Source organism: Apiospora aurea (genome assembly GCF_038362705.1).
Source record: "Apiospora aurea strain CBS 24483 chromosome Unknown utg000004l_segment0_segment0, whole genome shotgun sequence".
Classification (NCBI taxonomy): domain Eukaryota; kingdom Fungi; phylum Ascomycota; class Sordariomycetes; order Amphisphaeriales; family Apiosporaceae; genus Apiospora; species Apiospora aurea.
In genome coordinates, this window is record NW_027117391.1 from 4505670 (window position 1) to 4518300 (window position 12631).

The window sequence follows — 12631 nt, forward strand, 5'->3', positions numbered from 1 at the left end:
GCAGATGCATCGCATCGGAAACGAAACAGTCCCAACCTGACTGGGCTGTTGTGTCATTCGCTTGAGCCGCCGGGCGATCGCAGCAACTGGAGCTTACACATAGATGCACGGCGACAGCTTGTTCGACATATGCATACCGATACTCCCACAGGCAGGGTATCCCAAGCACAAATCTGTTTAGCGAGGCGGGTTGTCACTCGGTGCTACATATCTAGATCCTGGGTGAATCTGTTCTACCGAGAGGCATGGAAGAGAGGACAAGGCTGTTGGCTTTATTGGGCACTTATATAGATGCAGGGACTTCAAGCCAACAACAAGGAGACCTCGGTTCTGGCCCCCGGTCCCGGCATGAAGATGCTGTCCTTTTTGAGATATCAAATATCACATCTATGAGGGGGGCGGCAGCTACCCGTCATGCAGACAACTAAGACATACATTATGGCCGCATATGAAATCCTACCACTATGTTTTTCAGGCTTTGGGGAGGAGGGGAACGATCGATTCAGCCCTCGTGAACCATGGCTCAGAGCCAAAGAGCAACTTCCGAGTAGGTTGATATATGCTAAAAGAGCATGGGGTAGAATCTGCGCTCCACAGATAGTGAGATTCTCGAGAGCGCACAGGGCCGGGAGAGCCGTACGCTCGGATAGCATTGACCCGTCTCACGATCTGGAGTCTTGCGAAGATTGCACACCACAGAGTCACGAGGTATGGAATAAGCGAATGATTGTCTAGCATTATCACTCAACGACCTCAAATTCTATCTCATGCTGCTGCTATCGAGCAAGTTGCCTAACGAGCGGCATGTTGTACCGGCAGGTTGTCATGGCGGAAACACAGGGTGACCGGTTTGATATCGCTCTAGTTGATCTTCTTAAGCTCGACATCGCTAGAAACCCGAGTTAGCAGGTTGAACCGAGTGGGGTTCAGCAAGGAGGAGCGAAGAGACTTACAAGATCAGATCCGAGTTGGGAGGGATGTGGCCAGGGGAAGCCGCTGGGATAAATAGCGTTAGTACATGTATACAAAAAAGCGCGTGCCGCCAGGCCGGGATATATAAGATTGATTGGATGATACCCGGCCTATCGGAGGCGAAGGGAGATGGTATGGAGATGGCGGATGAATCGCTTACCGAGAGCCATAGGCGAAGTCGCTGGGGAATGGTATTAGTCAAGACCCTCCTAGGGCGTAGAGATGGGGTTGGAACTTACCTGGAGATGGTCAGGGTAGCCTTCTCGCCAACCTTCATCTGGGTGACGCCCTCGTCCCAGCCTATAAACGGGGAACGGTTAGCGGAGGAACCTATTATTCGTCATGTGAGCACACAATGGTGAACCATACCCTTGATGACTTGACCGACACCAATCGTGGTCTCGAAGTCGCCGCGGCCAACGGAAGAATCGAACCTGGATGAGCAGTGTCAGCTACTCGTAAGTCAAAGACCAGACGGCCCTGACGTCATGGCTATGACCAGAACGGTGAACAGGAGCCGCGTGGAGGGGAGGAGGGGTAGCGCATACTTGTTGCCCTTGGAGTCGGGCTTGGAGGTGTCCTTGAGCCAGCCGGTGTACTCGATGGTGACGGACTGGCCAGCCTGGGGGATGGCGCCGGAGCCCTCCTTGATAGTGGTCTTGGTGACACCCATTGTGAAGAAGGTGCGTGTGTGAGAGTTTGGTGTTGGTTTGTGGAAAGAAAGAAAAAGGAAGGTGCGATGGAGGGGAAGGAAGCTTTGCTGCCGGGTCAGAAAGTGAGGTGAAGCGGTAGTTTAGTAGCAGCCAGCAGAAATGGTGGGGTAAAGGGTAAGAAAGCTCTGAGTAGGAGTGGGATGTTTAGCGTGCTTATTTTCCAAGGCGAAGCTTGAGAGGAGTCGTAGATTGGTAGATTGGAAGCTGTCCTCGACAACTGAGGGGCGGATAGCGTGGAAAGTGGTGGATACTTATCTGTTGTGATGGACGGACGGACTGATGGATGATGTCGAACTGCACCTGCCTGGTCGCCGGGTTACGTACTGTGTATGCTGAGCAGCCCGCTTTGCCAGAGGATGGACGGATGTTTGTCGATGGAGCAGAGTAGCATACACCATCTCCAAATGTGCCTCCGTCAGCTGGAGGGGTTGAGGTCCAAACAGCCAAAGCCTCCGCCGTCACAACCTGACGACAGCAGCGACGGCTTGCGAGATGCCAGGCAGGGCTGTTGATGTGCTGGCACATGCGCGCTGCACCTCGAATAGGATACCTACATACCTACTTAGCACGCAAGCAGGCCAAGCTGATGCTCGCCAAAACATTCTGATAGATCACTTTGTATACGCGTTGCAGCGAGCCAGAGTGCGTGCGGTCTTTGGGTCTTGACACCAGACGAACTGCAAGCAGCTTGCTTGCACGATACGCAGTCGGCACACTATAGGCTGATCATAGATTGTGGTCATCACAAACGGACCAACCCGACACAGCTTCCATGGACTAGGTACTTGATCTAGGTTACCTACAGCAAGGGGGTTTGGGCTCGATCATTGATCTTGCAGTTGCTGGGTCTCAACATGGCCGCCTCTGTGTCGCCATCCCAGCCGGATCACGAGGTGATTGGCTCTGTTCAAGGCTACTCGTACGTACCACCTACCAACTTCCGGAGCATAGGTGGTGGCAGCAGTGAATGATGCTTGCTTCGTCTTATTGTGTGTGTGGTTCGTGATCTTTGGTGCTGCGATATGACACTCGGAAGGAAGGTGACCAAGAACCTGCGTGACGTACTTCGGCGTGTTTTCGATCAATACTCTTGTCAACATGCCATCCCCAGCTGGCTGCGCTGCGCTACTAGCTTTGAACAGCACCCCGAGCTTATGATACTTAATGCACGTAGGCGAAGGGTAATGGCCCGATGGGCAGCAAACACGGCCCCGACAGATCAGATCACTTCCAATAGAGTACCTACCCCGGAGACCCAAAAGTGATTTGAGATTATAATTACATGGGCGTGCGCACTTATAGTATGACGTCAGTGGATTGTCAACATGCCTCTTCCTTTCACCTTTGCATGATGCGACAGCCGAGTCGATCCTGAAGAGACCTGTCCCTGTCTACCGAGAAGCTGTCTGGCGCAAACGACGCAGCTGATCAGTTGTCAAAACGCCTATCTATTGGGCTGCATATACTCGTCTGCGTTCCCCTATTCGCGCGATATCCTAGCACTGTTTGGGCGCTGCTTGCGAACATCCTGTCGCTTAAAGTGATCAACGTCGGGAGCAGAAACTCGTTGGATTGGTGGCTTGGAGAAGATCCCTACCTAGTCGCCATGCGACCCGATAGATACAGTACCAGCCTCAAACAGAATATCATGCTCGCAAGCTCGCATGATATCCTGTTTCGTCTTGTCAGGGTCTTCGGGATCACCCAGCCTGCTAGTGTCCGAGCCGAGCATGCGGTGAAGGGGGTTTGATGCGTTCGCCGCATACCCCGCACACATCATCGCGGGGGCAAAGGCGTCAAGAGCTAGATGGAGGCTGGCTAGAGGCTATTGACGACAAAAGACGTCAATCCTAGCCGAGTACATTCCTAGAAGCTGCGAAGTCCGCCTTTTTGGACCGTGCATCCCTTGAAACATCTGACGTATGCTGCGTTGAAGACGATGATCCTGTATATGTCAGGGTGCCTAGCACGCTATCGTGGCCGGCAAGCTGATATACTACCGCTTACTCGCGAACCAAAGCTTGTAGAGCCCGGAGTTCCTCCCGTGGCAAAAAAAAAGGCGATTGCTTTGATGGGCCGACGTCACCTGCGAGTCGGTAGGCTTGAGTTGGTCCACTTCGGCTTGCAGGAAGATGGGAGGTCGAAAGCCTCACTTTGTGAAGTGGTAGACCCGAAACCCAACTTCAAGCCCAGCACCGGCATTGGGCTGACGGCGGCGCGCGACGACGGTATCATTTGGATGCCCAGCCACTCTGTCTCTAAGCAGCCAATGCCGATGGGCAGGATGCGATGATCGGGTATTCTTGTGCACCCGTAACACAGCAACCCGCACACTCAACGCGAACCAGCGAAGTTTACCAGTCACTGGTCGGTAGCGCTATCGAGAGATGGCGCAGAATCATTAGCAGCAGCCAGACGAACAAACATTCTCGGACTGTGATGGCGTGCTTCACTTTGCTAGGGAGAGACATGGTTAGGTGAAGTATGTAGAGAGGGACATGAAATAGCCTTCTGGCCCTGTCATCCATCATGCTAGATGGTGACCAATGTATGTTTCCACTAAAGACGAAGCATGCTGTCTTGAACCGCCGCCCGATGACCAACTTTGCAAGCCCGTTCTTTACCAGTTCCATTTCTGCCGATTAAATATGCTGAAGCAAGTTGAACAATAACATACGCACAACGGCACCTGGTCATTGGGACATACATATAGGCTGAGCAATGACCTAATGGCGAAACGTGGTGATAGATATTGAGAGAGCCACAAACTTGTCGTGTTGAAGGGCCGGCGCGTAGAGTTCCTTCGTGGAAGTGCTAGGGATTAGGTACATGTATGCAGGCGAGGTATGGCGGATGCATGGCATTGAAGGATGGAATTGGAATCCAGATAGATAGTGGAGCTGTACAGAACCCATCGACAATTCCGTCAGTGTTCTCCCTGGTCAAAGTTGGAGCTACCTATGCTTTGACGACCTTATCATTCCAGCAACCAAGATGCGGTACATTTATGCAGACAACCAATCTGTGATGTACGATGGCACATGCACGCTCAAACAAGAAACACACAAGGATCCGGTACGGGTTGACCAGATCTTCGCCTACCGTATCCCATTACGCCATCTACTCATAAAACTGTGCCAGCGGTATCTTGGATACGTTCGCAATGTAGATGGAGCTATCGCTCGAAAGAGGGGCCAGGGCAGACCTCTCTCCCGCACTCCAGCCAAACATCGCCGGACCGGGCCTGAGCTAGTCAGGTACAGACTTGGAGGAGGCTCGGTTCGAGCGCGCCGGCGTCGAGCTACTCGGGGCCAGGCACTGTTGAATCTTGAATAGCCTGCTTCAGTTGGCACTTGCTGGGCGAAGGAGACCCACGCGTTCCCATTGGTTATGTAGATGCGTATGGAGTTCACGATCACAACATCCCGACAGACATCTCGGTAAGACAATGCGACGAGATAAACTGCCGGAGCCGGCACACTCGGGCCAAGGGGAAAAGGGCAATCTTGTTGGGCTATATCGTACCAGTCATTGCCAATTGATGTATGCAGTTGTCAGCAATGTTCCGTGATTAGCCTTGGGCGATCTTTACCGGTTAGGAGAGAATCGGACACGACCTAGACCTTTTCCCTTCTTGTTTTCTCCATGTACGTGTGTACTGGGAGGGTATGCAATATTAATATCGTTCGCTGCTGGCGCCCACAGACCATGCGATCACTCCTCAGCGGTCCAAGCAGTCCTTGTCCCCCAGAGTCCCAGACAGGCTGTGGACAGGCGCCCAATCCGCCCCGAAGAGCACATATGCCCACCGACATAGTCTGTATTCAGGTAGGATTGTACAGGTGTGCGTGCGACCATGCATCTGCAGGGAAAAGGAGTAGGGCTCCCAGCGTAATCATCATGCCCAAGAATCCTGCCAACTGGATGCATATGGTACTGTGCTGCCTATGTAGTAGTAGTAATAGTAATCACCCGAAACGGTATCTGGCAAGTATCGACCACGACAATGCATTACAGCGCGTTGAAGGGGTTGGAATTGGGCCTCCTTTTGAGTATGGATATGTCGGCCCTGTCCAGGCAAGGAGGTCGAGAAAACGAGATTACGACAAAAAGGCGTGCAGTTGCCGGGCGCGGCAGGGCAGAACTACCTACAACATTGAGGGCCAGAAGTTGTCGACGAAGCTGTTGGTTTGTTGAGTGTCGAAAAGAAAACATGCAGGTCATTGATGAGCCATCCTGCCAACTTGCTCGCGAGAATAACAATCATTGATTGTTGTGACTTTGAACGGTCGCTCACTGCATGCACTACGGTACGTGTACAGGGCCTCGAGCTGCTAGTCAAGCACCTAGCAGCCTGGAGCAGCGTCTGGAGGAGGAGGAGGGAGGAGGGGGTGGGGGAGTCGGACCAATATTACTACCATACCGCAGGGCAGAAGATTGACCCTTGAACTGGCCACTGACCACTGACAGGGGACAGTGGTGTGGGTCTGCATTTCCGGCAAGAGCCACCTGAAATCTAAATTGCGTACGCTAGGCCGATCCCTTGCCGAATCAAGAAACGCTCCCAGGAGCGAACGACATGCAGGTCAAGATTTCTGTCCGTTTCTATCAGGCACACACCTGCGACTAGGCACGACTAGGCACGACCCTTCCAACCTTGCAGCCCGCGTCTACTTGTGAGATTACTTCTCGGGGCTATTGGCCTGCCGGCCGAAGCACATGTACCGGCCAGGTATCCGCGCCCTCCCACGTTTTGGCCGTCTTTCTCGATTTGGATCCTAGACAGCGCCATCCAAGCCTTCTACTCCACCCACATTATTAGCAACGAACGAACAATGCAATCGACGCATTGGCTCAGCTGATGGTGTGTACGTCAATAGGTGGCAGGTCCTGTCTGCAACCCGTTGCGTGTGGTCGGCCTGCGTTTATTAGTGACACGGCTTTCTTTGTTTTCGCTATTGCTGCGAAAACAAATTTGCGCACAACCTTGGCAGCTTCCTATCCCAGCGCAACGGCAGAATAGCAAGATGCGCACAGGATGCTGGAGTCAGATACCTACCAGCACCCAGTCGAGTCGCCTTGACCAATGCGAGCTGTCGCATGACCTCTCTCGTGGCCAGTGTCTCTGGTTGCAACACAACGATGGCCATGGCTTACGGTTGGCGTCCGAGGCATGAACTTGTCAATCCACAAACCTGAACGATGCACTTCCGGCTCGTCACCCGTGGGACAGAGTGAACCGCTCCCTCACTCACTCCGCATATCCCGTCTATTGAGGCGCCCCGTCGAGCTCTGCCGACGAAAACACGCCTGCTAGGTGGTATCCCGTGTGGTGGTGTGGTGATGGAGGTTATTCTTTAAGCCGACGCGCCTAGGTCGCCATCACCCATCTCATGGAAATTACCTGCAGATGGGGGTCGATCATCGGCCAATACGCCGCCCTGCCATGCCTTGCGTGCCTGCTGTCTTGGGGTAGTACATGCAGACAAATATTTGCCTGCGCCACGAGGAGCTCCCAGGATCCAAATGGGGAATCAAAACTTGATCAACCGCTCCTTAACTTCGGTGACTTTTTAAATCACACGGGATACCTGGGGTCCATCGCGCTACCCACGCTAGTTCTCAGGTATTTTCCTTCAAACCTGAAGTACTCAGCCTCTACCTAGCGATAGTTGGCACGACGGAACGAACGTCCTGGTGCTGCATGGCCTGCACTATCCCCCTTTCGAGTACGGAGCGCGGCGGCGCAGGCACTTTTGTTCTGCTGCTTTTTTTTTTCTTTCTTGTTTTTTTCCCTTCTCTTTCTGACAGTGCCGATTTCCATACCCACCGTTTTGTCGTATAGAGAGCAAGCCTAACCACTACACCTGTGCCCGTCGAATTGGAATCGGGGTTGTCAAGGAAATCAGCAACAAAGACGTGCTGCGTGTCAAAATACCGAGAATAAGGAGCCGTCGTTGCCATGTTGGTGACTCGGATGCTCGCAGATCAGACGAACTGGTAGACTGGTTGAAACTTGAGAGTGGCCATAGTCGTTGCCCCGATTGATTCTCTCCGAGTCCTGGCCATCGTACATACTGTGTGCTTGCCCATCCAGGCAGGTTGGACGTGCAGGCGTGCCTTGCTCCTACGGGGGTCTACACGTACTCGCTAAGAATATTATGTACCGTATGCGCTAGGTAATTTCTGTCGTCTTGGTCTAACCAACCAACCGCGAGACCCCTGGTCGAAAGTCTGTCACCCCTGTCCCTCTCGGACTGGTCTGTCTGCTCGTTTCCCCCGTTGTTTCTACTGTCATCCGCATCTCTTATTTCGCTCTCTCCTCCTTCACCCACCGTCCGCCTCATTCCCGTCCCTCTTTTAACCTCCGCCGAAATCGTAAGGTGACCCTTTCGACGACAACCTGCCTCGGCGCCGACGTCTCATTCAATTCTCACCGCTTGGTACAGGTTCTTTGTGCTGAGTAGGCAACTCGAGTCCACGACGAGGACATTCGGAGGCCGTGTAAACGCCAATGCATCGCTACCAAAGCATCACCACATAGTCGTCAAGGATAGATAGTCCAGCGACTTCACCACATCTTGACGAATTTTTCGTCGTGTCACTCTTTTAAAAAATCAACAACCTACTTTATATCTACGCGATAACCGTGTATGAAAGGTACGGTTTCTGAACTCTGTTATACGGCCAATATCGAGGTGGCCTGTCACTCGACGATCCGTGGATCCTCAATGCGCACTATAGCGGCTCAGCCTGGCAACCAGAAATCCATGCTGACGACGCCTTCTCAATTGTAGCTTTCACTCGTTGACAACTTCTGTCAAGTACATTCGTTCAGCAAAACCGCCCTGACAAGGTCGGTACCCCAGCGCTGCGTGGTCGCGATGGAATGGATGGTTGACAATTCCCTAGCATAACAACTGCACCCACCCCTAACCTAATAACCTCGTGAAAGATACCGCAGCGACTACGACTTGGGCATCGAGCTGGGGGTAACAATGCATACCACCACACTAGCAGTGGCCACGCTGGTGGCCGCTGCCTCTCTGGCTGGCGCCAGCCAGCCTACTGCGAATAGGCCGAGGATTTACTTCCCGCGACACGTGAAGCGGCAATTCACCAACATTACCATCACGAGCGCACCTTCGGCTTCTTCCACCCCCGACAGCACAACTTCGGAGAAGTCGGACACCACGAAACGGGACTCGTCACTCAACCTCGGAGACCTCATCGCCAGCCTGTCAAATGGCCTAGGGTCGTCAAAGAACGACCCTTCCAGCTCTGGATCGAACTCGGGCGATAGCGACAGCCAGACGATTACTCTCACCACCCCCGTGTTTGTCTCGCCCTCGACGACGATTACGGGCGTTGTCGCTACGCCAAGCCCGTCCGGAAAGACCGAGTCCAGTGCCGCCGCCAGATCTTCTGCCGCTGGATCTTCTGGAAGTTCTCCCCTCATCGATCTGCCGTCGAGTGGTTTGTTGGATATCGGCCTGGGATCAACCACATCGACCAATGCAGCAGAGTCCGCTGTCTCGAGTGCTAAGAGTGGCTCATCGGCTGCTGCTGGTTCCGCTAGCCCGACAGTTGCTGCATCCTCCAGCGCAGTTGTCATTGCGCCCACTGGCTTCGTGACGCCGACTTCTAGCGCGCCGGCTACTGCCTCCTCGTCTGACAGTGGGGGTCTGCTCCCCGGATTGACGAGCGACTTGGGCGATATTGTCTCTGATGTGACCAGCGCCGTTCTTCCCACTCCCACCGCCAATGCCACCGAGGCGACTTCCGCTGCCTCCTCTACCGCCACTGATTTGACCTCGGCCGCCTCCTCTCCCGCCAGTGAGTTGACTTCGGCTGCCTCCTCTCCCGCTTTCGAGGCGACTTCAGTCGTTCCCACCGCCAACGCCACTGATGCGACAACGCCTATTTCTTCCGCTGCGCCTACATCCACTGGATCGGGCGGTTTGGGAGGTATTATTGGAGGTCTTACAAGTGCCCTTCTTCCTTCCTCTTCCGCCAATGCCACTGAGGCCACCCCAGCTTTGTCTTCTGCCGTTCCCGAGGTGACTTCTGCTGCCTCCTCTCCCGCTTCCGAGGCGACCTCAGTCGTGCCCACCGCCAACGTTACTAATGCGACACCGGCTGTTTCTTCCGCTGCGCCTACATCCACTGGATCGGGCGGTTTGGGAGGTATTATTGGAGGTCTTACAAGTGCCCTTCTTCCTTCCTCTTCCGCCAATGCCACTGAGGCCACCCCAGCTTTGTCTTCTGCTGCTCCCGAGGTGACTTCGGCCGTTCCCACTGCCAACGCTACTGATGCGACTCCGGCTGTTTCCTCCGCCGTGCCCACGCCCTCTTCGACATCTGGTGGTGGCTTGGGTGGCATCATCTCCGGCATTACAAGTGCAATTATCCCTGGTCCTACCGCCAATGCCACTGAGGCGTCATCGGCCGTCCCTACAGCCAATGCCACTCAGGTGACTTCAGCCGTGTCTTCTGCCGCCCCCCAGGTGACTTCTGTCTCCCCTACCGCTAACGCCACTGACGCGACATCGGCTGCTTCCTCCGCCGCATCCACTTCCACTGGGTCGGCTGATTTGGGTGGCATCATTTCTGATATCACCAGTGCCATTCTTCCTCCCACCTCCTCTGCTCCCATCGCGAACGGTACTGAGGCAGCAACGCCGAGTTCGACTGGATTGACCCTCTTCCCCACAGTTCCTACGGCCAGCTCAAGTGCACCGACCGCTAGTGGCAGCAATAGCGTGACTATCCCGTCCAGTCCTCCTCCGGGCACAGGCTCGGCTTCGGCGACCTCGCCGACAGTCACTGGATCAACCCAAAGCGTTCCTATCCCAACCTCGCTTCCGCCGACTCAGAGTGGCAGCATTCCGAATGTGACGAGCTCTGCGACGCCTGAAAACACTACACTCCCTACCAGTAGCGTTCCTGTCCCAATTACCAATGGCACTGAGCCCGTTACCACCCCCTCTGCTTCTGGTTCTGTTTCTGCGACGTCCGCTACCCCTGTCAGTTCTTTGCCGCCTCCTGTTCAGAACGTGACCACGCCGATTTCAACGCCGCTGTCTACTCCCATCACCACTCCCTCTCCCACCCCTACCCCCACCGTGATCGTGCCCATCACAAGTGCTTCCAGCAGTTTTGTTGAGCCTCCTGCGACCACGTCGACCAAAAACACGTTCACCAGTGTTCCGGCAACTGGTGTCATGACGGGCACCAATTCGTGGCTACCCACGTCTATTGTCATTCAGCCTTCCACCACTCGCCAGTCAACTGGCGGAACTCAGACAACAGCGACCGGAGTCCCTTCGTACCTGCCCAAGGCAATTACCCCCCAGTACTATACCTGGAAATCAACCTGAAGGCTCAACTCTGATTCAACTGGCATACAAGTATGCCTTGAACTACCCCTTCATTGTTGAGGAGCCTGTTGCGGCGGCCCAGATGTTCTACCTCGTTCCCAAGGCCCTCAGCTATGCCCTGAATATGGACGAGAGCAAGATCGTCATGCATTCCCTTCGGCCGTATGACACGACACCCGAGCTCGGATTTATTACCACCCTGGCTGTCGCCTATGTGCCTAGCAGCATGATCCAGCAGCTTCGAACGGACCACGAAAACCCCAACTCGCCGCTTTACAGGAACCCAGACCCGTTGGTCACCGAGATGACTGGCCTCATTAACCCGTCCATCGACATCGCGTATGGCTCTACCCTTGGCGGCGATGGCACTTCTACCGGCAACTCGCCGCCTTCGGGCCCGTCAAACAACCCCAACGATGCTTTCGGCAATGGCGGCTCTTCCTCTCAGCAGTCTTCGTCCCAGAAGGGAACCACCGCTGCCATCGCTCTCGGGGCAGCCAGTGTTGCCGGTGCCTATGGCGCGGCCATGTTCATCATTGCCCGCCGGTACAAGCGCAGAAAGCAGCGACACCAGCGCAGCAGCTCCGTCTCGGCGCCTTCCGAGATGCGCCAAGGTCACGTTGGCAGCCCTGCGCTCATGGGTGGTGCACTTCTCAGCCGGGACTTCACGGCCAATGGTGCCAATGGCGGCTATGGTGGCGTAGGCGGTGGTCACGGCGGCATCCCCGGCAACACGCGCGACAGCCAAGGCAGCCGAAGGAGCGACATGAACAACTCCGGCCGCACCGCCTTCATTTCGGCGCCAGTGGCCGCCGAGAACTCGCTCGGCTGGAACTGATGAGACCCACAACGCATTTTGCAAACGACCTGCACGACCTGCACGTCCCGTCCATTGACTCTTCAAACCATTTTCTTTTTTATCTACTATCTTTTTGTTGCGGACCTTTCGATACCCTTCCTGGAGGCCTTGTTTGCTTGATCCTGCTGTAGATGGCACAGGCCACCAGGAACTGCAGCGCCCTCGGGCATCGCTCGAATTTTCTTGTTATTTTACTTCTCGAACGGGTTTAACTCGAAAATAAACGCGAGTTGGACTATAGACAATATTACGCCTGTTGGCCTTGGAGGGCTCGAGCCCACCTTTTTCTGGCTCGAACCTGGCCGACAGGTGCCCTTTTTATCTAATCTTTTTTGAATGAGGCGGTCGGCGTTCAGGCCGTATTCAAAGCGGTTGGCGGAGCGTGTGTATGTGCGCGTGGTGGAAGCCGGAAGGGATTTGTGTGGGCTACCTACTCGGAGCAAAAGACGTGGACTCTTGGAGGACTTCTGGCGCCGCTGTGTACGTAGCCCGTTGTTGTTGGAAAAAGAAAAAGTAAAACGTCTGTACAATACAAACTGGGCAGCCCATATTCATTGCATTCAACCCGCAAGGCGATCTCCTTCGTGGATATGGCGCCGATATAGCTCCCTGTTTGGAGTATAGCCACCTTTTCAAAGTTCAGAGCAGAGCCAATTCTTGTGTTGTTTTGCGCCATTGTAAAAAGAGAGAGAGAAAACTGAATAGAT

General features: G+C 54.3%; 3 protein-coding genes across 3 annotated transcripts; 1 reads left to right on the forward strand and 2 right to left on the reverse strand.

Moving 5' to 3' along the window:
• Window positions 1-861: 861 nt before the first annotated feature.
• PG986_006155 (FK506-binding protein 1B) lies at window positions 862-1645 on the reverse strand (the record flags this gene model as incomplete). The annotated part of the gene is made up of 5 exons (XM_066842377.1): window positions 862-889; window positions 1133-1153; window positions 1212-1302; window positions 1342-1406; window positions 1458-1645. The coding sequence occupies 5 exons, from the start codon at window positions 1643-1645 to the stop codon at window positions 862-864; spliced, it is 393 nt and encodes a 130-aa protein (XP_066702239.1).
• Window positions 1646-8772: 7127 nt separating this feature from the next.
• Window positions 8773-10068, reverse strand: PG986_006156 (uncharacterized protein; the record flags this gene model as incomplete). The annotated part of the gene is made up of 1 exon (XM_066842378.1): window positions 8773-10068. The coding sequence occupies one exon, from the start codon at window positions 10066-10068 to the stop codon at window positions 8773-8775; it is 1296 nt and encodes a 431-aa protein (XP_066702240.1).
• Window positions 10069-11147: 1079 nt separating this feature from the next.
• On the forward strand, window positions 11148-11903 carry PG986_006157 (uncharacterized protein; the record flags this gene model as incomplete). Its single annotated transcript, XM_066842379.1, has 1 exon — window positions 11148-11903. The coding sequence occupies one exon, from the start codon at window positions 11148-11150 to the stop codon at window positions 11901-11903; it is 756 nt and encodes a 251-aa protein (XP_066702241.1).
• Window positions 11904-12631: the final 728 nt, after the last annotated feature.